This window comes from Penicillium argentinense (genome assembly GCF_028826775.1).
Source record: "Penicillium argentinense strain IBT 30761 chromosome Unknown utg000009l_segment0_segment0, whole genome shotgun sequence".
Taxonomy (NCBI): Eukaryota; Fungi; Ascomycota; class Eurotiomycetes; order Eurotiales; family Aspergillaceae; genus Penicillium; species Penicillium argentinense.
In genome coordinates this window covers 3,314,313-3,339,738 of record NW_026622668.1, presented here as the reverse complement: position 1 = coordinate 3,339,738, position 25,426 = coordinate 3,314,313, and the positions used below count along the sequence as shown (strand labels likewise).

Here is a 25,426-nt window from a genome sequence, read left to right as displayed (position 1 = left end):
TTTTCATGATCTGGCTTCTCATCTATCGCCACTCACTTCACTGGGTTCAAACCAGCCTCCCTGCTCCCACATCCCTGGCTGGTAGAGGCAGCCATTTCTAACGTCGGAACATGACACTCCACCCAGAAGTACATGCACACGGTGGAAGTCGATCGGCTTCATGATCCATCCATCAAAACCACTGTCAATGTAGGACTGCCGATCTCTCTCCACCAATGAGGCCGAGACAGCGAAAATAGGTATGCGATTCTGCTGGGTAGATAGTTCGGCCTCATGCTCGCGAATCATCTTTGTGGCGCTTGAGCCATCCACAATGGGCATCTTGTCTTTGATCAGCTCATGTACCAAAAAAAGCATTTTTCAAGGTACATCACTCACCTGAAGATCCATCAAAACCGCATTGAAGGAACCAAGATTCTCTCGAAAGACCCCAGCACACTCTTTGCCATTGCTTGTCATCCGTATGGAGTATCCGAACTTCTCAAGTCTTTTTCGCACGATAGTGCTATTTATCGGGTCATCCTCTGCGACGAGGATATTGAGCTCTGTATTTCTGTCTGCTTTGGACTCAGGATCGGGTCCTGACGTTGATTCTAGCGTAATTTGATCTGACGTCGACAGGGCGATACTTCGAGATTCTCCGCCCTCTAAAGAAACGTCAACATCAACGAAGGATCCATCTTGCCGCCCCAGTTCCTCGATATTTGAGGCGCCATCACCGCAGCGGTATGCTAGGGGATCTTTCGACTTAGCAGTCTCTTCCTGTTTTTGTTCAGATTTATCCTTTTCGCAGAAAGAAGGTTCTTTTTCTTGTCGTGTTTGACCATCTGGCATTGCTGGTGCACCATCCTGATTTGAAGGCAGAGGGAATCTGAGGCGAATTTTGAAACAGCTCCCACTACCTTCCTCCGACTTCAAGCTGAGCTGCCCATTCATGTTACTAACGATCCGCGCCACCAGTGCAAGCCCAAGGCCAAGTACGCTGTCCGTCTCCAAAGAAGCCGTATCGGAAGTCTTCCGGCACGATTTGAGATGCTGCATGTACCCCTTATTGGAAACCTGCTCAAGCTCACAGAAAAGCGTCTCCATAGTTTCCTGAGGCATGCCAGAACCGGTATCATGTATGGCGACTTCAATAGCAATGTGTCCAGGCTCACAAGATTCCGAAAGAATACAAGACTCAATCGTTACCGCACCAACAGACGTATGCTGAAGAGCGTTGCTGATCAAATTCGTAATAACCTGACGAACTCGGCGCTGGTCACCCAGAACCGGCGGCAATGCCGAATGCTGAACGACCTGCAAATCAACCTGTTTCTGTCTTGCCTCTTCCCAGAAAATGTTGGTTGCCTCGCAGAGTGTTTCAGAGAGACTGAAGACTTCATCTTTGATGAGTCTCTGTCCGTTTTCTGCATTTGTCAGATCGAGGAGATCGTTGATGATGTAAACGAGGGATTTGGATGCTGAGTGCGATCGGGAGATGTTCTCGCGCGTTTCTTGGTTGAGGTTTCCGTCTAGGGCAATTTCGAGATAATTAATAATCGCATTCAAGGGCGTGCGGAACTCGTGGGCTGAGTTGGCGAGTAGGAGTCGCAGTAGTTGATTGTTTTGCATTGCCGCCTCTTTCTCTTGCCAGATGTCGGTGAATGTTCGGTACATCAGAGATAGCATGGATGCTTTGCCAAGTTCTGATGCCGACCACTCATTAGATTGAGCCAAATCGATCGGAAGACATCCCATCTCGCTTTTGAAGAAGGTCATAAAGTCGTGGCCGTCTGTTGAAAGGGGTATGTAGAGTAGTCCGACCAGATGACGGAAGCCGGGTGCGTAGTCGAGATCGTCAAAATCAGAAAGAATGTCGGTTGACCAGAGAACAGTGTCGATATTCTTAGCCCGCAGATACTCGAGCAAGGCCAATACCTCTGATGAGTCCTGTGGTTTTCCCAGAATCTTGGTTTCGCCTAGGATTGATGCTGCGGCGTAATCTGCACCAAACAGACTAAGGATATCAGCGGAGAATTCATTCGGACTTCCTTGTGAACTATTGTCTGCCTCCGGGTAGATGTATTCCTGATTCTGGAATGGCAACGAGTAGGAGAGACGCTCAATGTTACTCGACAGTGTTTCGCTTATGAGCCATGATACTCTCTGGAGGAGTGGATGGAGCTTGAAGCTCTGGTCGTAAGACTGGCAGGACACCAAACCCCAGAGTTTTCCGAAAACATATATGCCAATAGACATGCAAGCAGTTATCTGAGAGCTCGAGATTTGCTGTGTGCTCGCTGGTGATGCTTGCAAATAGCAATGTGACAGATCGAGCCCAAGTTTGCTAATGGAAAATCTGTAAGTCAAGTCCGCGAGAGGAGCTTTCTTGCTGTAAGCTAATGAGACAGTGTTCCGAAGATATTCAGTTTTCAGTTGCTCGTTGAATGTAAACTCTGTGAAGTTCATGCCCCCCAGGGAGTCGATACCCAGGGCTGGATCAACAGAGTCAGCAACAACAGTTCCATTGCGATTGCCATCAAAATGGTACATAGTCACTCTATCAAACCGAGCAAGGCTTTGAAGACTTGAAATCGCATTCCAACCAAGCTCATCCATTGTCTGGGCACTCGATATTTGTTGAAAGATAGGAGGCAACATGTTCAGAATACCTGGCTCTAGGTCTTCCGTTTCTGGCTCCAGCTCGCAGATGAGATAATCCTTGTAAGCCTTGCTTGTATGCATGGTACACCAGAAGCGATTTGCATGACCATCTGAATTCTTCATGGAGAGACAGATCACTTCTGGTCCCGACAGCTCCACATCATGCCCATCGTCTAGAACCATCTCGGCATGGGAAATAAAGTCCTGTTGTTGAACCTTAGGCAAGATATCACAGATAGATGCCAGTTCAAAAAGCTCATCTGGCGAAATTCCGATAACCTCTTTTGAGTTGCTGCTAGCCGCTTGGACAATGTAGTTACCTTCAAGCCCAAACAGCACGATTAAGGCACCGAACCCTTGTATGGAAATATTCGAATCGTCGTCCTGCGAGTATAGCAATCCCTCTGGTGCTTTGCTGGTTGTCAGGATACCTCCGCACTCATGAACAAAATCATGCAGTTGAATGCTCTTGTCATGCGAGTCACCGCTGCTATGATGATTGATTTCGTTCGAAGAAAAAGACGTGTTTTCTGAAGGACGGTGCTTTCGTATCGGGAGAGTCGATAGCGGTGAAGGGTAGCCACTCAGCTCATGCTTTTGCTCTCGTAGCCGGGAAAGGTAGTTCGGTCTTCTCGATGCTCGCGTAGGCTCGTTGGGCTCTGCTGTTGGTGGCTGCGATGGCCGCGTTCTAGATTTCTCATCAAACAGTCCGTTCACACGAACTGCATCTGAAAACGGCGAGAGCGGACTTTCCAGCTTATCGAGCGGGGGTGTCTGGATGGCCGAGGAAGGAGTGGAATCAAAGGAAAGAACGGACCGTACTGGAAACACCTTCTCGATGCTGTCACTGCCGAGTTGGGGCAGCTTTAACTTTGGTGGATCCAGCTCCGTCACCGTGGGTATCTCGGGCTTCGTGTCGGACAGGATGCACATTGACTGTGGAATAGAAAGTGTGCGAGCGAGGGTTTGGCGGCTATCTGTGGCTCTGTCATCTTGCTCATCTTGGTCGTTGTTGACGGCTCTGCAATCGTCGTGGGTGCTAAGTTTCGGCGAGGAGGTCATTGCTGCCACGTGAAATTGTTTATCGGATTTTCTTCTGAGCGGTCGTCTAGCTCTGGCAAGAAAAATTGTCAATACTTGTACGACACATTCTGTCAAATATCTACAATAATTATGATCCGGAACAGCGGATGGGACTCACCTATAACCCTAGATGATATCCCACAGGGACAAAGTTCTAGCTGTGAGACACCATCGGTTAAAAGAATGAAGGTTTGGTGAATAAAAGGAAGGAGGAAAGAAGTTGCATGAAGAATAAGCTGAGAGACAAACCCACTCAATTAAAGAGAAAAGAATTCCCCAGTCCCCGGAAATATGCACTCAATTTTCGCCTCTGCGTACCGAACAATCCTCTCTCTTGCACTCTCCGTAGGCCGAGACCTATCGGCAAGCTACTTCATCAATGGAAACATCCAACAAAAGCCCATCTTTGGTTTCCTCGCCTGGTTTGCAGGGCATAATAAAGGATTATAATGATTCGCAATCCAGAATTCTTGAGCCATGGGCAAGCTTTAGTGGAGGTACCCGTTCGACAGCTCGTTGAATTGTCTCAGCACCAATCAAGGTCCACGTGCACCTCAGCCACTCTCCAAGCTCACGAGAGCTCTAGAAACAAAACTTTATGGGCTACATCGAGTGCCATTCCTTGTGCCAGCTTTTGTCAATCTCCCACTGCAATCCTGTGCAGGATGAATCGACTCTTTCTGGACAATATGTAGGGATCCCCACTTCCAAAATAGAGCAACGCCATTCTATTTTCGGTGATACCTAGCTGACCTTGGTTCCAGCAAGGTCTAGACAGCTATTTAGTTGCCTCAGCCCGTGGCGTTACATCCGAGTGTCCCTTTCGCGAGCTGAACTCCGTCTATACACTAGTTTAATTTAGTATTCTGTTCAAGGTACTACACTCTGCATACGTGAGCCTATAAGTTTCGATAGCTGCTTTTCAGTTCGTCGCTCAATTGCTCTCAATAATCATACACTTCAAATAATCACCTCAATGATAGCCCAACAATACTAGGAAGAAGCAAGCAAAACAAAACCCGCAGACAGCGAATCCCCAAGCGGCGACTCCGCAAAAGGCGAGGACCCAAAAATCCAGGGAAGTTAAACCCAGCTCCAGTGGCCCTCTCGGACCTCATGTCCGGGCTTGCGTGCAGATTGCCATGGCCATGGGTTGCCTCCTGGAATCTGACTCGCGGACATCTCCTCCGAATTCACGGGTCGCCCTGCGACGCCCATGCCACAGGCTTGGTTCAGCCGCGGTTCACATCTGGAATGGACAAAGTTGGCACTGATGCTGGTCGTAGTAGACCATTCTCCTAGGGAGTTCGAGTACGATAGTAATCGAAAGATGAAATGCAAGTGAAATAAAAAATCGTTACTCATGTACGCCCGTGGTCAGAATAATAACAAGAAGCCAAATCCCCGTTCACATACATCAAGGCAATAGACCAACTGTATCAATCCAGCTCTCCAAAAGTCCTTACATCACAACGCCTGGCAAATGATCGTCACACGTCCAATCCATCTATCACATCTCCAAAAATCTACCAACGCCGACCGTAAACCGAATCCTCAGGAGTTGACCGATTGGACTGCTGTTTTCGCACGCGATCGCGAGAATCCGATCGGCCAGCACTCTGTGAAGGAGGCGCGTATTCTTTGTCCTCGTCATTTCCACGGAGAACGCTGGGTTTCTTGAAATCCAGAGTACTCTGCTTATCTTCGAAACGGGACTCGGCATCCCGTCCGAAAAGGGCCATCATGTCGCGCATCGTCAACTTGCCGGCGGCAGACTTGCCTTCGATGGTCATGTTGGCAAGTTCGCGCTTACGGTCTTGGAGGTCGACGATTCGTTCTTCGACGGAGTTTTTGATGATGAGCTTGTAGATCTTGACGTCGATTGTCTGGTTGAGACGGTGGACTCGATCGATGGCTTGCTCTTCCACGAACTAGATATCTTTTTAGTAAGTTTTTATGAATGAAAGGTCGGGAGTGTGAACTTACAGGATTCCAGAATGGCTCCAAAATCACAACGCGGCTGGCAGCAGTCAAGTTGAGGCCCAGGGCACCAGCACGCAGACTGCAAAGCAGGACACGCGTGCCGCTGTGATTCCGAAGCTTGTTGAGACTAGCTTCACGGAGGTCATTTCTCATTCCACCATCATAGCGGGCAAAGCCGATATTGGCGCGCTTCAAGAAAGGCTCGATCTTGTCGAGCATGGAAGTGAAAACGGAGAAGACAATGAACTTGTATTCTGCAGACTCATTGTTGAGGATCTTCATCAAATGACGGATCTTGGTGGATGGTAGCTCTCCGTTGATTCCCTCGGGGTTTTCATAGATATCTTCGTCGGACTCAGACTCGGATTCAGATTCGTCTTCGGAATCACCCAGGTGGACAGGTCGACTCTTGTTGCCGGAGGGCGAGTCAATCTCATCCTCTGTGTCGGAGTCGTCAGAGCCGATCCAGTCTCCGCCGCCTTCGGCATCCTCATCATCGGATCCTCCAATCTTGCCAAGGTTTGGTATCTTGCGTTGGTCCTCTGGAACAATCCATTCAGCCTCCTCCTCTTCGTCATCACTGTCCATAATGACTCGTCGATTCTTGCGTGACCGGGCGGCCTGCGAGCTCAACTCAGCAGTAAGATCCTTGCGGTGCCGATGGGACTTCCTCTTTTTCTTCGATTTGTCCTTCGTGCCTTTCATGAAGTCGGTGTTGAGGTTAGCTTCGCACTCGTTGCAACGACTTGCGCCGCTCTTGGCTTCTGCGTGGCTGAGCTCAGTCTGGCAGACGTCGCATTTCTTAGCGACCACACTAAGGTCGCCGAAAAGATCAGCCACACTGTCCAAGTCGTCTTGCTTCTGGTCTTTCAACTGGCTACCACCGTTGCCATTTTGCAACAGAACGTCTTTATCGGCAGCCAAATCACTCTTGACCAGGTCAGGGTGGTTGCAAGATTGACGAAGACGCAACAGCAGAACTAAAGCACCGGCGTAATCGAGCTTGGTACCACCCATCATCTCATCCAGACTGTTTTCGGTACGCTTTTCGAGGCGTGTGTAGAAGTTCTGTTCTCCTTCCATGAAATCACCGTCCACCCTGATGACCTCACGCTTGACAATGTGGAATCCATTCGACTTCTTCTCTCCACCATCACCGCCAGACTTTTCACCTTGGTTGTTCTTCAGAACATCCTTGGTGCGGCGTTTCATGAAAGCCTTCAGGTAAATTTGCAGACGCTGAATAGCAAGAGCACCACGGCCGTTGTTCAGGGGTCGACTGATCTGGTCCCGCCAGGCAGCCAGTTCGTCATATGGCTTGATGCGAAGGAATCTAATCAGACTCTGAAGCTCATCGAGGTTGTTTTGCATTGGAGTTCCTGTCAAGCACCAGCGGAACTTTGCATCCAGTGCATAGGCAGCCTGAGTTGCCTTTGCGTTGCGGTTCTTGATGGTGTGAGCCTCATCGAGGATGATGCGGTACCAGTAGACTGAAAAAATGCCAGATTTCTTGGCTTTGTCGGCCGCAGCAGTTCCAGATTCCGAAGTAAGGGTTCCATATGTCGTGATGACGACGTCATATGTGTCGAGGAAAGTAGCAGTCTTCGCGCGGTTGGTGCCATGATACAGACAGACACTGAGTTTGTGTGTTTTCTCGACTTTGTCGAGAATCTCGGATTCCCATTGCTTGATCAGTGCCAGAGGCGCCACGACGAGGGTGCTCTTGCTCAGACGAGAGGCTGGGGGCTCATTCGAGTCCTTCTTTGCATCGGCTGATTCGAATTTATCGCTGTGTTCGTATTCGGATTTGTTGTTTCGGAGAAGAAGAGCAATCGCTTGCACGGTCTTTCCCAGACCCATGTCATCAGCAAGGATTCCGCCCTTGGGATAGATCCCCTTCGTTGTTTTTTGGCCAGTCTCCTTGTTGCACATCCACCTGACTCCATCGATTTGATGGGGAAGAAGAGAGACTTTCAAACCTTCAACGGTTCCATCATCGTCCTCGTCGTCCTCCTCTTCCTCTTCGTCCTCTTCTTCTTCAGCTTCTTCATCATCCGATGCCTCCGCATCCACATCTTTTTCATCCTCGTCGGTGACATGGCTCTTCTCAATTTCTTCTGCGTCTGAAACTGCCTCAGTTGTACCAGGTGCATTGACATGAAGTTCTTCGTCCTTTGATTTCTTGTCGTTGACTGTAACGCCCTCAAGCTGGGCAGCCAAATCATCAAGGTCGTCGCTGCTCTCCTTCTTCTCCGCTTTAGCTTCAGAAGCGTCCGCGGACTTGGCCTTTTCTGCAACCTTTGCCTTCTTCGACTGCTTCTTCTTACCCTTCTTCTTGGTCTTGGGCTTTGTAGGATTTTCCTCCTCTTCATCTTCAAAAGCACCCTCCAAAAGAGCCTTGATGTTCTCATTAGCCTTCTCAGAATCAACGTAGCCGCCCATATCCATGGCACCGAAGGTTGATCCAGTATTGACGCGCCGAGACTGAGACTGAGGCTGCGAACTAGCGTACGGGTCGTCCTTCGTCAAGTCGATAAAGGCCTGGAGGTGTTTGTTTGTATTCGCTGGCTTCGCGGGCCCGGCCTTGGACTGGAAGATCGGGCGAGGAGCACGAGGCGTCGTAAAGTTCACATTCTCAGGACGCTTGATTGGGGTGGCGCCTGTGTGATACGCGGATCGATGGTCATTGTATGCGGAAGGCCGAACTGGCATGAACGGATCGAAGGATTGCTTCGCAGATGGCGTTGCGGTCCTCGCCCCAGGTATGGAAGCAATGTGTGGTTGGTGACTTTGGTGCGCCCCATACGGGTGGTCAGGGTGCTGGGGCTGTGGCTGCGGACGAGGTGCGGGACGATGATGCTCGGGCCGTGCATGGTTCGACTTTGGGATATTGAACAAGTGGTTGGATGAAGCAGCAGGCCGCGGCTGGTGCTGAGGGTGAGGCTGGCGCTGAGGCTGGCCCATCGGCGAAGGTTTGCCAAACTCAGGAAGCTGAGGAACGGAGCCCTGGGGTCGCTCAATTGGCTTCCCCGGGGTCTTTGGCTCCACTGGAGCGGTGCTTTCTCTGGCCATGTTTACGAAGTGGCGACGAGTCTCCGAAGAAGCTTCGGAGGGGTAATGTTATCAAGTTTGTTGATGACTGCGCGGCAACGATCTCGGGAATGTGGCAATCCGGTCGAGGGAACCGGAGAGCGAGTGTCAAATTTGGTAGTTAGGCGTCGAGATATATAGTTAAAAGCTTCGACTGGTTAGCCTCTGAGCAATGTTTTGCTGAGTTATCGATGAGTCGATCTCAGCCCAGCATGGCGGGGTAGCTATTTCGCTCGGCGGTCCTCGTACACCACCGAGTTCTGAAGCCAAAATTCACGACTGATAGTCTTACCTGGAATCAAACATCTCTTCCGGGCCTTGTGAAGCCTTTGACGCGCGAGGTGGGGGAGGAATGGAAGCAGAATCGAAGTCGCGAAATGTCGACGTTATCGATAGGACTTTGTTTTCGGGACAGCCTTGGCGGATTCCCCAGCAACGGTTTGGGTGCCTGAGGCCACTTCGCCGATTTGCGTAAACAGCATACGGCGCAGCAAACAAAGATCCACTGGCAGCAGGCAACAAGCAGCAACTAACACCGGCTAAATGGATCGGCTAGGTACTTTCTAGTTAGTCTTGGTGGAAATGGCGGTTTTAATGAGACAACTGTTTCGCATGTCTGTTTATTTTTGAACCTATCAAGGCCGACCCACATCCTAGTTAACTATCGGAAGATATGCGGGACCGGGAAAATCATCTTGAGCAAACCCTTACCATAGGATGAATATGGTGGTCTTTACCTTACCAGCTTAGTGTCTGCTATTTACAGGGGTTTCGGGTGCATTTAAATCAGCAAGTGAGTTGTTGTCAGAGTAGATTGCGCCCAATTGAATTATGTGCAAGTTGCTTCACGCTATGAGTATAAAAGGGAAAAAACCAAAATATCAAGCCAATTTGAATCCTGATCTCATCATTCTGTATATCTCAAGACGTATCATATATCGCCAATGACGCTCTTCAAGATCTCTGGGACAACGACGCTCGCATCTCCTTGAAAGAACCAGTCGTTCTCGCCCAGCGTTTTGACGGATTGCTCCATATTAATCACAGCAATACGTGCACCGTGGGCACGAGCAATATCGGTGTAGCCTGCAGCCGGGTAGACGCTGGAGCTTGTGCCAATGACCAACATCAGATCAACAGGATCGGACTCGATCCACTCATCGACGGTTTTAAGGGTCTTTGAAGGCAGAGGTTCGCCAAACCAAACCACCCCCGGTCGAAGCAAACCGTTACATTCCGGGCATTGGGGTAGGTCTTTCACTGGGATGTCGGGAAGGTGGTGACCGATATCTGAGATGTCTATTTCTTCATCTGACTCCTCGATTTGCTTTGTTCCTGTTTCGCCTTGATCCTCATCGGTCTTGACGAGAGAGGACTTCTTAGGGATGGCTAAAGATGGAGCAATAGGATCGGTAAAATCGTCTTTGCGTGTGTATCTGCAGAAGAAAGAGGTGCATTTCACGTTGAAAAGAGAGCCATGGAGCAAGTGGAGTTGCTCGGAGGGGTGCAGCGCTCGCTGAGAAAGGCCTGAAAATCACGACGACACCATTAGGCCAAACTAATATCTATATAAAGAGATATTCATGTCATGTTAGAGTACTTACCATCCACATTCTGGGAAATGGTGATGAAGTCTTTGTTCCGTCGCGACAGCTCGGCGAGCGCATAGTGAGCCTTGTTCGGAGCCGCCTTTAAGGCCATGTGTCGCCGGAAACTGTAGAATTGCCAGACCAAAGCTGGATCGGCCTGGAAAGCTTCAGGGGTTGCCAGCTCGGTCGCATCGTGGGTACGCCACAATCCTCCAGCACCGCGGAAAGTTGGGAGGCCCGAGGATGCGGAGAGACCAGCTCCCAGAAGCGCCAAGATACGGCGGCATCCCTTGAGATATTCAGCAAAAGACTCAACATCGGCGGATGACACCCCTGCGTGGGCAGCTTTCTTCGCAGCTGATGCCATTTTTGGAAGTAGTGGGGAGGTGGAAGACGGACAGAGGGAGGATGGCAGTAGAAAGAGAGGAAGTATGAGGCTGGCCCCAATAATTTTGTTGGAGAAAGCTGGCGAATGACGTTGGGCGCCGATCTTCGCGGGGCGGCCTGCAACACTTTTGGCCCATTTGTCATTGCTGCATCTAACCCCCAAGCAAACACCATCAAAGAATGCATTACGTGCTTTTTCATATTTCTTTCGTTGTTATGCCGGTTTCCCCCAGATCCGGCATCATCAAGTATCTTACAGAGCTCCAGAGGTGAGCCCGTCGCCCGACCGAGAACATGAACTGGAAGTATACAGGAAGTCTACCAAGGAGGCGGAACTAGGAAACAAGCGACCTACTATGAGCACAGAATGCCGAAAATGCATATATGCCCTCTGGAGAAGGTAAACAGATCATATCCATCATATTGGTCATAACAACTATCTCAGTGCTGCTCTTCAGCAGGCAGGCTGACCTTCACAGCACTCTCAGCCAGAGCCCGATTCTGCTTATTCTTCTTCTCTATGTACGAAGTGATATGCTCCGGGACTTCGCCAAGCTTCCCATCGCCACTGGGAACAGGAGTTCCAAATGTCTGCCAAACAGGAACCACGCCCGTCCAGATACGGCCCGTAATGGCCTCGTCCGCATAGTCCTTGCGCTCATCCGACACGCCCCCATCCCGAATCTTCCCACTGCCATCCACAATCTTCACCTTCAAGATAACCGTCGACGACATCTCAGCCTTGTCAGGCGGAACGCGGGAGTTATCCCAGCGATCGGTGACAACGGAGTTGGTGATCATCTTCATGGCCCAGAGCTTCTCCTCTTCGTCTGTGACGAGATTGGCATAGCCGTGCAGAACAACCGAGCGATAATTATAGCTGTGTGAGTTGGGAGTCAGAGACAGAATAAGGCCATCGACCTGGCTGGTTGCCACGCAAATGGGCAGACCCTCGCCGCCGGAGCTGCGTGCGAGGTTCATGATGCGCGAACTGACGTAGCCGTGGAGGTAGCATTCCAGTGGCTCGTCGAGACTTGCGGAGGGGTACTCGAAGGAGCCCATTTGGCCGATCATGGGCAGGATTGTTGGGAAGGGGTCGTCTGGGCCCGGGTTGAAGGACACATGGAGCACTGGTGAAGCATTGACAATCTGGTGGATCGCACCCAGGTCGTACGTTGCTGGCGAAATCGTTAGTGAGTGATTTCTCAGTGTGTATTTCTTCTGGGGATGGCATACCCCGGTGCTTGTATCGGTTAACAGTGTTCGACGACCGTTTGGGGTAAGTGAGGGTTCTCCCCATGATGGATGTGTGAATAATAATAGATCCAGGCGTATACACAGTGTAATTATAAAATTGATCTAAACTTCAGAAGTTCAGAGTAAAGAAGTTGATACTTGGTGAACGCTCAACTTCAGAAGGGAACAAGCCCAGAAATATATATCTATCTGTGCCACACTATCGCCGTTCGTAGTATAAATTTGCAGCGAATACGACACGTTAGGACACCTAATTGAGTAGGTCCATCCGCGCCAGAAAAGGCACAGTGCAATTGGCTACGTGCCTAAACTGAACCAGGAAAGGGTTGCGCCAAAGCGTTCACCTTGAGATGAGCTCGGAATGAGGAATTCGCCCGATAGGTGGTCGCCCAGGAGTCGCTGGAGTCGGATGACGGAGATGACCAGAATTTCGAGGGGCTATGGATACCTTCGTAGATCTCCCTGAGTTTGCTAACTGTATTTCGTCGCATGTGCAGTTGTTGTTCAGCGGCTGAGATGCATGCGACTGCGTGAAGGGCCGAGTTGATTGCAACACTGCGACACTGATTGGCGCACACCGCCGACGGCCCCAGCTCGGAACCGCCAGCTGCCTTCAGCGATAACACCTACTGTTACTAGTCCAGGCTATACGACAGCCACAGATTCACAAGCATGGCCTGCAGGTCTCTCGCCCGACAATGCGCGCGCCTGCGCCCTTCGTCCCGTCCCTCAACCCTTCCGGTACAACGCCTAAGCTTGCTACGTGGTCCAGCTCCCCGCAGAAACTACGCGACCTCCGTCTTCGCCGCGGACCTCAAGTTCGGCCAACCATTGCACGAAACACATCCCCATCTTCTCGACCCCGGTGAACGTATGTATACAACATTGCACTCATTGATGACCTGTCGGCCGAATCGAACTGACGAGGTAAATCACCTTGCGCAGTCACCCCGGGAATAACTGCACTCGAATATGCCCAGCGTCGGTCACGCCTCGCCAACAAGCTCCCCAAAGGCGCTGTCGCTATTCTCGCCGCGAGTGAAGTGAAATACCGGGCCCCCGGAATCTTTCATGAATACCGACAAGAATCCAACTTCTTCTACCTGACAGGTGAATACACTCATTCTAGCGCAGGAGGACAATTCAGTTGACCATTGCTATTTTCCCGGGACGCAAAGGCTTCAACGAGCCGAACGCGCTTGCAGTTATTGCCAACGATGGATCTGGCGACAATCACATCTTCCACCTGTACGTTCGGGAAAAGGATGCGAGGGCAGAACTATGGGATGGTGCGCGGTCTGGCACCCAGGCCGCCGTCGATGTCTTCAATGCGGACGAGGTTGGTGAAAAGCGCAGATTGGAACGTGATGGCGATCAATGCGCTGACAGGAGACTTTCCAGACGGGAAACATCGAAAACATCGGAGACGTCTTGCCCAATATCGTGAGCGGCGCCACCGAAGTTTACTCCGACATCCCTGCATTCGACAGTTCCAGGTCATCTCTCCACCGGTATCTTTACGGACCTACAGTCGCATCAGAGAAGCTCAAGAAGACCGTTGATCACCGCAAGGTCAAGCCGCTGAAGCCTATTCTCAACGAGATGCGGGCGTTTAAGAGCGAGAACGAAGTGGTGCATATGCGCATGCTTGGTCAAGCCTCTGGTCGGTCCTTCACCGATTCGATGCGCGAGACTTTCGACCGGGAAAAAGCTTTGACATCCTTCCTCGAGTATCAATTCAAGGTCAACGGCTGCGACGGAAGCGCCTTCGTTCCTGTTGTAGCAGGCGGTCAGGTATGTAGTTCTAGATCTAAAAGCCCCCGACAGATATATGGTCTAATATTAACTGAAAAAGAATGCCTTGAGTATTCATTACACCAGAAACGACGATATCCTGCGGTATGTATAACATCAACAACTCATGGTGGATTCGTAGCTGATAGCGACCAGGGATGGAGAGTTGGTCCTCGTGGATGGTGGTGGTGTAAGTGACATTTGTATCCAGTTTCAAAGTCGCAATACTAACCCCTAGCGATCTAATAGGAGCTTGGAGGCTATATCTCCGACATCACAAGAACCTGGCCCGTAAACGGAAAGTTCACCGACCCCCAGCGGGAACTGTACAGTGCCGTGCTCAACGTGCACCGGACCTGTCTGGCTCTTTGCCGGGAGAGCGCGAACCTCTCTTTGGATCAGCTGCACAACATCGCCGAGAACGGTCTGAAGGAGCAGCTGAAGCAGCTCGGGTTTGACCTGCCTGGAAGCGTATGAAATAACCGTCGATTATCTTCGTGGAAACATAGCTAACGCAGACCAGGCCATCAACACTCTTTTCCCCCACCACCTGGGTCATTATGTCGGCCTTGATGTTCACGACTGCCCGGGGTACTCTAGAGGATATACCCTGAAGGCGGGCAACTGTATCACTATTGAACCGTTCGTCTCCACCCCTGACCAACTCCAGGGTAGTATAGAGCTAATTTCACGCAGTGGTATCTACGTGCCCCACGACGATCGATGGCCTGAGCATTTCCGTGGTATCGGCATTCGCATTGAAGATAGCGTTTGTGTGGGAGATGACCATCCTATCGTTCTGACCCCCGAGGCCGTCAAGGAGGTATGTTGTGATGACATCTCGAGCTGTTTGTTTCGTGCTAACTTCTAGTAGGTCGAGGATATTGAGGCCCTGCGTAGTTAAGAAGCATCAACCTTGTATACTAGTAGCCAGATACCCTCCCAAAACAATGTATAATACAAGATGCGTTCTCCAGCCCCCGCTCGACGTGGCGTGGGGGCTAATACGGTCCGTTCGTCAAAGTTTATGGTGGCTGGTCGGGGTGGTTGGCAATCGCCGTCGACTTCACAGTAGCAGCACGTTAGAAAAAGGCGAGACGAAAAAATAAAGGCAGAATGAATGTCGGAAATACTCGCAGAATAATTTAAAATTAAGTTAATCGAGCAGAAATGTCCGGCACGTCGCGCCCGTAGGAATGTAATGTTGATGTTCATGCTTCGCGCGACGCTGGTGGTTGTCCCGGCGCAGCCAAAACAAAGGGAGTGGGTCTCCACCACACGACTTTGCCCTTCGACCTTCTCTTCCCTCACCAATCTCTACTACACCCAACTTCTACTCTCACTTCTCCTCGACACTTCACTGGTGACCTCGACACACCATCAGCTCAATTCGAACTTCGGCTGTGCTACCATGTCCCTTCTCTAAACTCTGATTCGGGACCACCAAAAGACGTGTAGCACGTCGCGTGCTTGATCTCGAATACCCCTCCCAGACAGCTTGAACCCAGCTGGTCAATATTCAAGTTACCAACACGTTCAACCTCAGGACAGATACGGTGACCTCATGGCTGCTGTATTTGTGCCTCCCTCCCCCCGACCTAACCTCCAACCCACCCTCAACATGTCGACTCGCCGTCCTCTTGCCAACGTGCCGAATGCTACCAACTCTCCCCACAAGGCCGGGCTCCTGCCGGCCAAACGAGCTCGGTCCACCCAGATGGAAGTCCCATACGGCCAGCCTCCGCCCAAGAAGCAGGTGACGGACTCCTTCGAGCCAGAGTCCCGTTCGCCGTCCCGAGCCAAGTCTACCGTCCAGCAAAGTACCGAATCCCGACTTTTCGCGCGTCGTTCCAACAATGCCAACCCCAGCGCCTTCGAGAAGAAGCTTGTTGCAGCTAGAGATCGTGAACGCCACCCGGTAGTCAAGGGGGCAAAGGGCGAGAAGCCCTCGGCAGACACGTTGGATACCATTCGACAGTGGCAGAGACACTACCGTAAAGCGTTCCCTCAGTTTGTCTTCTACTTTGATAGTATCCCAGAGGATGTTCGACGAAAGTTTTCAAGTCAGGTTGTGGCACTTGGAGCTGTAAGTTTTCCCTTTCTACCTGAAAGCCCCAGCATGTTTCATCGTGCGGTGACGTTGCGTCCCATTGCAATCATGCAAGTGCGTCTCAATTAAGCAAGATCGTTCCTAACTTTCTTCTCTAGCGTGAGGAAAACTTTTTCTCTCGAACTGTCACTCACGTCGTCACTTCGCGTCCCATACCCGCCGAAACCGCGACCAGTCCCACCGACGAGTCTGCCCCTACCACGGAAGCCAACGGCGATGCGAATGTTCAAACCGTCAACCCTTCTTTGCTGGATAAGAATGCTGGCCGTCGGGATCAAGGAAACATGGACGTCCTTCAAAGAGCTCGCCAAATGGGCATGAAGATCTGGGCGCTGGAAAAGTTGCAACGAATGATCACGACAATCAACGACAATGATATCAGCGGCCACCATGATGCTGCATCACGGAGCAAGACTGCTGGGGGGCACACGGCCCATGGAAAGGGTGACAATGCTCTCTCACGCGTCCTTCGCCAAGAGCTCCTGAATGGTCCGTCTGATCGCGACCCCTTGTCGTCGATGGAGATGCAAGTGTTTAAGGGACCCTTCATCTATATTCACGACATGAATGAAAAAACCAAACCCGTTATGGTCCGAGAGTACCCACGCGTGGCTAAACGCCAGGACGGAGCTTGGCCCCAGTTCCGAAGCGCACCCCTGGGCAAGTGCCCGTTCATCGACGAACCTCCCAGCCGGAAGGAGATGGATCGTCAGCGTATGCGTCAAGCACAAAAGGAGAAGAAAGCAGCCCGGCAAAATGCAGAGGAGACCCGCTCACAGTCTAAATCTGTATCTGTCACCGCTAATGAAAAGAACGTTGATACCAAGTTGGTTACCGAGCTTTCGAAGCCGCAGAAGCCGTTTGAGGAGCAAACCAACACAGCTACCCACCCTGAAATCACCCGCAAGCCTTCCTTCGAGGAAGCCAAGGAACGGAAGAGTTCAGAAAGCTTTGCTCCTCCACCAATCCCTCGAACTGGTTCATTCTATACCGGTCGTGAACCAGCAGCATCTGGCGTACAGCCCTCCAACGTCACCTCCGCCATCCGATCACAAATGGTCTCATCTACTGCCGGTGTTCCTGGAGCCAAGGCAGGACTAAGCAAGGAAATGCACGGACTGAAGCGAAAGGTTCTTGAGAAGGAAACCGGAGGTATTGTGACTGGATCGATGGCCGCCCCTCAGCGTCCCATCAACGGTTCATCTCTGAATCCTTCTCGGGCTCAATCGGCCGAGTCCAACAACTCCGCAAAGCCTGAAAAGCGCCCCCGCGAAGACGATGGATACCAATCGGAGGGAGATCGCCCCAAGCGCCGACGGGAGGATGAGAAGAACCAGCACCAGCACAAGATTCCTCACAAGGTACAGCACAAGACACAGCACAGGGAACTGCCCAAGAAGCCCGAACAACGCCGACGAGACCCCAAGCCAGGTTACTGCGAGAACTGCCGGGAAAAGTTCGATGATTTCGAAGAACACACCCTCACACGAAAGCACCGCCGATTCGCCCAGAACTCTTCCAATTGGGCCGAGCTCGATAGTTTGCTCTTCGAGCTGCAACGGCCACTGAAGGAAGAAAGAATTTAATGAATAATTACGTCGATTGCGACTGCTCATGGTTCAAGATTGGAAATACGAACCCTACTTTCTCCCGACTCCTGGTGCACCTCGGTGCTGTCGGACCCTTTTTTCGCCTACTGTGGTTTCGACGACAGATTATCACTTATGGACATCCAGTCACCCACACCCAGTCAATGGAAAAGATACAGTTGGAGGAATCTTTTCATCATACCCGCGGCATGGACACATCTGCATCGCATAGTGTGGAGTTTTCATTTTCACCTCGCATCAGCATTACCACGACAGCACCCATACTTCTTTGATCAACTTGAGGTCGTCCGTTCGCTCGTTTCTTCCCCTTTGGTCATTTCACTTCTATACCATGTATTTTTTATTCACAACTTTTGCATGACTGCATCCTTTGGAGAATGCATTGACACAACAGCATTGCCGGATTATGATTCCCAATTTCTATTTTTCCCTTTGTCCGACGGTTGGAGGTGGATTTCCCGGGTCTGGCGACTTGGCTTTTGGCATCTAAGTGTTGACACGATTGTAAGGAGATATTGGACTCATTGCATTGCATCCGGTTGCATGATCTCACCTGTCGTTGGCGGCTGCGGGGTCTTAATGTTACTCCATATTATGTTCTCTTCTATGTTCTTCATTGGCGGAGTCTTGCTTTTGTGTCCTGCGGGTCTTATACCCGGCGCAAGTGGTGGTTTCAATTTCGTTTTTGCTCAATCGTAGTATGTACTAGTACCAATCCATTGAATCTACAATAACATCCTTTTGTCCGAGTATCATATGTAAAATTATCCTTGCCGAACACCTCGATCTCGTGTTGGCAAGCCAAGTCCCTCTTGTACACTGGCACATCTCAGCACTTCATACTCGCACGCCCCGCACTAACCCAAAACGGCAGTTACCTCGGCCACGAATCTGGGAGGCGGTGAGGGTTCGTCCATACATGCGATTACGCCGAGTACAGCCAGCTCTGATATTCTGAAGCTCGCAAATGATATAACGAACAAAAAACCATTATTGAAAGGCCTTGAAGAAAGGCGAATAAATTAAATACTATCCACGAAAGAATTCATTCTGCATAAGCATACCCCACTCCTATGCCCAGCCCCACAAGCAGATCACTGCCGACCGCAAGCAACCGAGCGGTAATTCGGTATCAACGGTACAAGTATACCGGCAGGTCGGCGAAGCTCACCTCAAGCCGCATCTTTTTTTAAGGAAATGCTCCCGTCTACGCCGCATAACCCAGCACTTCCCGGACAGAAGGAAGTACTCTTTTAATTTATAAAGAAAATACCCAGCCGACATTTCCACACGCAAAATACCCTCGCAAGCCTTCCTGCATCCTACATCGTGCTTGTGGCGCCGAAGTCGTCCCTCGGATCTTTGTGAGGTCATTGCCGCGACATTGGTGATTGACATCGATCACGCGAGCCCGGACCTGGCAAGCAAGTCCTACGCCCAACATAAATTCTATTGTGCAGAGGGGATTGCGAGACTGCCGTACGAGCTTCAGCTTGAGCTTGTATTAGGTTGTGCTACGTCCAGCGTTCCGCCGAGCTCCGTTTTGATCTCCGCGCCGCCATGGCCGTGTGCCAATCAGCCCTACGCCCGCTCTCGCGGGGCGTATTGGCCGGCTCCTCGCTGCTTAGCTCGAGCGGATTGCGCGCATCTACTACCCTCCTCCAAGAGAAAGTCATCGCCTCCCGACCGCCGTCTTCCCCCTTCGCTCCTACCTCGCCGCTTCGTTCTCAGACCCGATACAGCTCATATAACTCGCCCGACCCCACGCCTGGTGCTCCGACCCGGAAGAAGGTCACCATGCAGACGCTGAGCAATCTTTACAAGAAAGGCGAGCCGATCGCCATGTTGACGGCGCATGATTTTCCGTCGGCGCATGCGGCTGATGCGGCGGGTATCGACGTCGTTCTGGTTGGTGATAGCCTGGGGATGGTGGCGCTGGGATTGGACAACACGACGGAGGTGGTTATGGATGAGATGATATTGCATTGTCGGAGTGTATCTCGCGGAGCGAAGAGTGCGTTCATTGTAAGTTGTCCCGTATCGAAGCAATTCTTGATATGGTCTGATAATCCTAGGTTGGTGATTTGCCCATGGGCTCTTATGAGATTTGCCCAGAGCAAGCGGTGGAATCTTCTCTTCGCCTTGTGAAGGAGGGTCGAGTCCACGGAGTGAAAATCGAAGGTGGCGAGGAATTGGGCCCGACAATCAAGCGAATAACACAGGCTGGTATCCCAGTCGTTGGACATGTTGGACTCACTCCCCAACGACAGAATGCGCTGGGTGGGTTCCGTGTTCAGGGAAAGACTTGTACAAGTGCCATGAAGCTGCTACACGATGCAATGGTCATGCAAGAAGCCGGCGTATTCATGTTTGTTCTGGAGGCGATGCCGCCAGAAGTGGCCTCACTCATCACACAAAAGCTCAATGTCCCTACCATCGGCATTGGAGCCGGAAATGGCTGTTCGGGCCAGGTCTTGGTGCAAGTTGATATGACGGGCAACTTCCAACCGGGCCGATTCGTGCCGAAGTTCGTCAAGAAGTATGCGGATGTTTGGGGCGAGGCTACACGAGGAATCACTCAGTACCGCGATGAAGTCAAAAGTCGCGCGTTTCCCTCGCAAGAATTCACCTACCCTATTACGAAAGAAGAGCTGGAGAGGTTTGAGGAGACAGTGGACGAGCTTTATCGGAAGTAACGAATTCCTTGTGTCATGTACTTCTTTGGGAGGTATCATTTGCATGCTTTGGGTGTCAAGTTAGCATACTGTTGTACATAGTTCATTTCTTCATCGATTCGTGCTGGTGAGTGTCATCGTTTCTTGATGGCTCAGCCGAATGCCGGCGTCATTGAATAAGCGACAATTAATTGATCATCTGTCTTGAAACACTGCGGTACTTGAGTTAGCGATATGGGTAGGCAGAAGAGGGAGATGATCAACTTACTCGGAACAGGCCGCCGACACCCTCATCCAAGCCCGGTGCGAACACATGGTTGACGTAGCAAAAGACCGAGTCTGTGTCCTTGCAGTCCAACTTCTTGCGAAGGAACTTGACCACGGTCTCGAACTTCTGGGAAGCGCTAATCTTGAACACCTTGTTCTTTAGAATCGGCGCCGAGGGCAGCGGAATGAAGCGAATAGTGACTAGCTCGTGTGAGTCGAGCGAATCCTGGGGATCGAACGGAGGAATGTTTTCCTTACCTTTGCCAGTATCGATAGCTTCAACGTCGGCGAGTGCCTGATGAGCATCGGTGGGCAAACCAGTCAGTATCACCGAGGCCGTCATGTTCATCGGCAAATCGGCACCATGAGCATCATCCGGAATGGGGGTCTCCCGGCGTGGAGATCCCGGCTCAGACTGTCCAGGATGGACGGGGCTCGGACGATGGCTGAGGTTGGTGCTGCTGGGCGGGCTGGTGGGGGAGTCGCGAGCGGAGCGCTCCTCGCCAGCAGAGGACGGGTATGGATTCATGTTGACTATAAGTATGGCTGATTGAAAGCAAGAGCCCGCCGGAAACTGGAGCTGGAGCTGGAGCTTGAACTAGACGGAGTGGGGGAGTTGGAGAAGTTGGGCGGCGCGCGGACGCAGAACCGCGGGCGATCCCCGGTGAAGTCTAAATTCTAAGTAAGGCCGCCAGGTACGCGAATTTTTACCACGACTGCATGCAATATCCAATATCCATGTAAAATATTAACAGTATGTAACTACAAAGCAGAGCTATTAAATTCCGTTTATTTCCGCTGGTCCAGGAGGCAAAATGGATGGTCGAACCAGTAGCTGTCCGATCGCAAAAATGGTCAGATAGGGCCCCAAGGCTCCCAGGATGGGCCGTTAAATGCCAGGGGCCTGCATCGTATGGTACCAAGCAACGGTAAGGTATACAGGCCCAGTAACAAGGGCAGCCTCGCCCAACGCATTGAGCATCTTTTTCGGGCTAGTACAGTCACAGGACCGGATAAGGAACAGCGTCCCAAGTACAATGCAGACCTTGAAAGTTCATATACAGAGAATCCCAGCTGGCGAGGTCCGCCACTGTGTCGCCATGTCCTACTGGACTGCTCGGTAGATAAAGGATCCAAGGTCATCGCCAAAAACAGCACGAAACTCGCGATCCAATGCTAGCCAGGTAGAGTAGCGAAAGTCGACACCACGGCCCATCTTCCAGAGATCGGCGGCACGTTGGGCGAACTCGGCATCGGCGTCGTGCTGGTCCACGAGGAGCTGAGCCACGTAGGCGCGGACCTGCTCGGCGCTGAATTCGGGCAGCGGGAACAAAGCCATCACGAGCGATACGCTCTGTTTCGGCTGGAATCCAGGGAGGTGCCGGGCAGGTGAACTGAAATTGAGGGCAACTTCAGGTTGGTTGTAGTATAGGAGATACGGCCCGGCACCATTCGATTCGTACCATGGTTCCCGTGCTGACTCATCAGATCATCATGTAACGTAATCCACTAGCAAGTGAGACACACGGGCGCGTGAGACAGAAACCGCGGTCGCGCCCCAGCGCGTCAACCTCCTCATTTCAACTACCCACTATGCCCCCAATTCGCAGTCAAAATCCTCAAAATTCTATCAACCAAGAAGGTAGGATCCAGCTCGCAATACAAGCCTTTCGGAACAAAGAATTTCGATCAATTCGCGAAGCTGCGCGCCGATTTCAAGTACCTACCGCAACTCTCCATCGCCGATACAATGGCAAACTTCATCGATCGGAAACCCGCGCCAGCAATTATAAATTGACTCCAACTGAAGAGGAATCGCTCCTACGGTGGATACTCTCTATGGATACACGTGGATCAGCTCCCCGGCCTTGTATGGTAAGGGATATGGCCAATATTCTACTAGCAGAGCGTGGTAGTCAGACTGTTGGAGTCAATTGGGTTTACAGATATACAGAGCGCTATGATGAGCTCAAATCGCGGTATTCTCGTCGATATAATTATGAGAGGGCAAAATGCGAAGATCCGAGGGTTATTAAACCATGGTTCGACCTTGTACGACGCACGATCGATGAGAATGGTATCCAACCTGAGGATATCTACAATTTTGATGAAACTGGCTTCGCAATGGGGCTTATAGCCACTGCGAAAGTCATTACAAGAGCTGAATACTATGGTCGGAGGTCAGTTCTACAGCCAGGGAATCGCGAATGGGTCACATCGATTGAATGTGTGAATTCAACGGGCTTTATACTCCCACCATGCATTATCTTCAAATCGTCAAAGTACCAACAATATGCATGGTTTGATGACCTACCCGACAATTGGAGAATCGAAATCAGTGAGAATGGCTGGACTACAGACGAAATTGGGCTTCGATGGCTAGAAAAGCTATTTATCCCTGCGACTACTAGTCGTACTAGGGGTAAATATCGACTACTAGTTCTCGATGGCCATGGCAGTCATTTGACCCCCCGTTTTGATCGATTGTGCGAGCAAAATGATATTATTCCAATCTGCATGCCTCCGCATTCGTCTCATCTACTACAGCCTTTGGATATAGGCTGTTTTGCCCCCTAAGGCGCGCGTATGGGAGCTTGATTGAGCGCAAAGCACGGTTGGGGGTCAACCATATCGACAAGTGATTTCCTTGCAGCATTCCCACAAGCTCGCAAAGAGGCCTTTAAACCAGAGACTATTCAAAATGCATTCGTCGCAGCTGGTTTAGTACCATATGATCCCGATCAGGTCATTTCAAAGCTTGATGTTCAACTTCAGACACCTACCCCCTCAGGTAGTCGACCAGGGAGCCAATCGAGCGCGTGGAGCCCTAAAACGCCGGCAAATCTCAAACAATTGAATCGACAGGGCTCTTCAATCAAGGCACTGCTTAAGAAACGTTCGCAAAGCCCTCCGACGCCTACGAATAAAGCTATTGATCAGCTCCTCAAGGGCTATCAGCAATCGTTGCATTCTAATGCAATCCTTCTAAAGGAAGTCCGCGATTTACGGGCTGAAAACGAGACACAAAAGCGAAAACGCAACAGAACGACTAAGCGCGTAGCTCATACGGAGGGTTTTACGGGCCAAGAAGCCAGGGAGTCGATGAACCAGGCTCATGAAGCTCCTAATACTGCCCCGGCGGAACCAGCTGCGTCAGCTTCCCAGCCAATTACACGCGCACCCCCGCGATGCAGCGACTGTCATCAAATAGGGCATAAAAGAACGCAATGCCCTGATAGGTCTAATAGATAGAAATTTGAAATCAATGGCGTTGTTGGTTTAATAAATTGGTTTGAAATTATAGTAGCTGGTTTTCTGTCTCACGGGCCCGTGTGTCTCACTCGCTAGTGGATTACGTTAACTAACTAACGTTATCTGAGTTGGTTTCCGGTGCTTTCCCTCCTTCTCTTTCTCCCTCTTAAGTCGAATACTCTTCATTGTTCTGCCTACTACTCGCCTGACACACCCCCTTCTGTGACGTGACTCCTTGTGCGCTGTTCGTGCGCTGAGCCTCTGCCATCGTCACCCCGCCTTTCGCCTCCTCATCTCCGCTCTGCCGGGCTAACCTCTCGTCCGGTGACCTCATTCTCCCGCTATCACGCCGCCCACTGCCCGCAAACACGTCAACCCAGAGCCCCCAGAGCACCAGGCTCCCCGGAACCCCAACACAATCCTGTGGTCCTGCTTTCATTGCCACCATGAGCAGCCCAAAGAGAAGAATCGAGACGGATGTGAGTACAGACGAAAGCTACCACGGTCCCCGCATTTGCTAACCAACGTTACTTTTGGTGATCTAGGTCATGAAGTATGCTGCGAAAGCTGTTCCGAAAAATTTGAAGACCGCATGCTAACCGCTGACCTAGGATGTACGCCCATCGACCCCCTCCATACCCCACACCCGCTCCGCTGTTGATCGAACAAAACACCCTTCGGGCGAAAAAGTCATATCTAACTTTTGAGATAGGTTGATGAGTGACTATGAAGTTACTCTGGTGAATGACAACAGTATGGATTCCTCGCCCCGGATGATGTGCGTACTGAGCTAACCTGGGAACAGTGTATGTGCCCCCATGATCCATACCCTCGACCGTTCCGACCGACAGCGATTTACAAAAACCTAGGCAAGAGTTCTATGTTCGATTTAAGGGACCGGAAGAGAGTATGTCCATTAAAAAACCCCATTCTCGCTCATTGGATTATGCTAACTCGGATTAGCACCCTTTGCCGGTGGCCTCTGGAAGATCCATGTGGAATTGCCCGACCAATACCCATACAAGAGCCCCAGTATTGGGTTTGTCAACCGGATCTTCCACCCCAACATTGATGAGCTGTGAGATTCTACCTCGCCTTGTGTCTTGAATATTTTACTGATTCTCTACAAATGCAGTTCCGGGTCGGTCTGCCTGGACGTGATCAACCAGACCTGGTCGCCCATGTACGACATGATCAACATCTTCGAGGTCTTCCTTCCGCAGCTCCTCCGTTACCCCAACCCGTCAGACCCCCTGAATGGCGAGGCTGCTGCACTGATGATGCGTGAGCCGAAGGCCTACGAGGTGAAAGTGAAAGGTGGGCCTGAGGCAATATTTGATTCTCAAATAAAATGGCTAACGAATTGCAGAGTATGTTGCCAAGTATGCCAGCAAGGAAGCCGTCGATGAAGCAGGTGAAGACACCGAATCTGAAGACGAGCTCAGTTCAGCTGGCAGCTACGAGTCCGGCGGCGAAGAGCCTGCCGGCACTATGGACGACGTTTGATCGTCTCCCCAGCACTCTCCTCTCTCTCGCAGCACCTGTTCCGGCATGTTGTATTTCCTCGAACATATCGCATCTCAACCCTGATAACCCACTTCGTACTTCATCGGAAAAGACCAGCGGGCGTTTTGATTTTCCTGGAGTTCAGTCCTTTTTGTTTTCGTGAGTTTATGATTTATC

The 25,426-nt window shown here is 51.0% G+C and overlaps 10 protein-coding genes across 10 annotated transcripts; 4 read left to right on the top strand and 6 right to left on the bottom strand.

Moving 5' to 3' along the window:
• Nucleotides 1-18: 18 nt before the first annotated feature.
• N7532_008835 (hybrid sensor histidine kinase/response regulator) lies at nucleotides 19-3,708 on the bottom strand (the record flags this gene model as incomplete). Its single annotated transcript, XM_056621327.1, has 2 exons — nucleotides 19-321; nucleotides 379-3,708. 2 exons carry the CDS (start codon nucleotides 3,706-3,708, stop codon nucleotides 19-21), a joined length of 3,633 nt encoding a protein of 1,210 aa, XP_056472133.1.
• A 1,547-nt stretch (nucleotides 3,709-5,255) lies between these two features.
• Nucleotides 5,256-8,784, bottom strand: N7532_008834 (putative SNF2 family helicase/ATPase; the record flags this gene model as incomplete). The annotated part of the gene is made up of 2 exons (XM_056621326.1): nucleotides 5,256-5,660; nucleotides 5,716-8,784. The coding sequence occupies 2 exons, from the start codon at nucleotides 8,782-8,784 to the stop codon at nucleotides 5,256-5,258; spliced, it is 3,474 nt and encodes a 1,157-aa protein (XP_056472132.1).
• A 949-nt stretch (nucleotides 8,785-9,733) lies between these two features.
• Nucleotides 9,734-10,758, bottom strand: N7532_008833 (SIR2 family NAD-dependent protein deacylase; the record flags this gene model as incomplete). Its single annotated transcript, XM_056621325.1, has 2 exons — nucleotides 9,734-10,329; nucleotides 10,407-10,758. The coding sequence occupies 2 exons, from the start codon at nucleotides 10,756-10,758 to the stop codon at nucleotides 9,734-9,736; spliced, it is 948 nt and encodes a 315-aa protein (XP_056472131.1).
• Nucleotides 10,759-11,219: 461 nt separating this feature from the next.
• N7532_008832 (pyridoxamine 5'-phosphate oxidase family protein) lies at nucleotides 11,220-12,078 on the bottom strand (the record flags this gene model as incomplete). Its single annotated transcript, XM_056621324.1, has 2 exons — nucleotides 11,220-11,956; nucleotides 12,015-12,078. 2 exons carry the CDS (start codon nucleotides 12,076-12,078, stop codon nucleotides 11,220-11,222), a joined length of 801 nt encoding a protein of 266 aa, XP_056472130.1.
• Nucleotides 12,079-12,707: 629 nt separating this feature from the next.
• N7532_008831 (aminopeptidase P family protein) lies at nucleotides 12,708-14,733 on the top strand (the record flags this gene model as incomplete). The annotated part of the gene is made up of 9 exons (XM_056621323.1): nucleotides 12,708-12,906; nucleotides 12,981-13,145; nucleotides 13,214-13,374; nucleotides 13,425-13,829; nucleotides 13,891-13,934; nucleotides 13,986-14,019; nucleotides 14,079-14,300; nucleotides 14,353-14,652; nucleotides 14,704-14,733. The coding sequence occupies 9 exons, from the start codon at nucleotides 12,708-12,710 to the stop codon at nucleotides 14,731-14,733; spliced, it is 1,560 nt and encodes a 519-aa protein (XP_056472129.1).
• A 717-nt stretch (nucleotides 14,734-15,450) lies between these two features.
• On the top strand, nucleotides 15,451-17,525 carry N7532_008830 (protein serine/threonine kinase activating protein nimO; the record flags this gene model as incomplete). The annotated part of the gene is made up of 2 exons (XM_056621322.1): nucleotides 15,451-15,915; nucleotides 16,038-17,525. 2 exons carry the CDS (start codon nucleotides 15,451-15,453, stop codon nucleotides 17,523-17,525), a joined length of 1,953 nt encoding a protein of 650 aa, XP_056472128.1.
• A 1,584-nt stretch (nucleotides 17,526-19,109) lies between these two features.
• Nucleotides 19,110-20,245, top strand: N7532_008829 (3-methyl-2-oxobutanoate hydroxymethyltransferase ECM31; the record flags this gene model as incomplete). Its single annotated transcript, XM_056621321.1, has 2 exons — nucleotides 19,110-19,574; nucleotides 19,625-20,245. 2 exons carry the CDS (start codon nucleotides 19,110-19,112, stop codon nucleotides 20,243-20,245), a joined length of 1,086 nt encoding a protein of 361 aa, XP_056472127.1.
• A 131-nt stretch (nucleotides 20,246-20,376) lies between these two features.
• On the bottom strand, nucleotides 20,377-21,020 carry N7532_008828 (ubiquitin-like protein ATG12; the record flags this gene model as incomplete). The annotated part of the gene is made up of 2 exons (XM_056621320.1): nucleotides 20,377-20,436; nucleotides 20,493-21,020. The coding sequence occupies 2 exons, from the start codon at nucleotides 21,018-21,020 to the stop codon at nucleotides 20,377-20,379; spliced, it is 588 nt and encodes a 195-aa protein (XP_056472126.1).
• A 576-nt stretch (nucleotides 21,021-21,596) lies between these two features.
• N7532_008827 (uncharacterized protein) lies at nucleotides 21,597-21,830 on the bottom strand (the record flags this gene model as incomplete). Its single annotated transcript, XM_056621319.1, has 1 exon — nucleotides 21,597-21,830. One exon carries the CDS (start codon nucleotides 21,828-21,830, stop codon nucleotides 21,597-21,599), a length of 234 nt encoding a protein of 77 aa, XP_056472125.1.
• A 2,359-nt stretch (nucleotides 21,831-24,189) lies between these two features.
• On the top strand, nucleotides 24,190-25,249 carry N7532_008826 (E2 ubiquitin-conjugating protein UBC8; the record flags this gene model as incomplete). The annotated part of the gene is made up of 8 exons (XM_056621318.1): nucleotides 24,190-24,222; nucleotides 24,289-24,296; nucleotides 24,355-24,357; nucleotides 24,456-24,521; nucleotides 24,613-24,650; nucleotides 24,707-24,821; nucleotides 24,879-25,060; nucleotides 25,113-25,249. The coding sequence occupies 8 exons, from the start codon at nucleotides 24,190-24,192 to the stop codon at nucleotides 25,247-25,249; spliced, it is 582 nt and encodes a 193-aa protein (XP_056472124.1).
• Nucleotides 25,250-25,426: the final 177 nt, after the last annotated feature.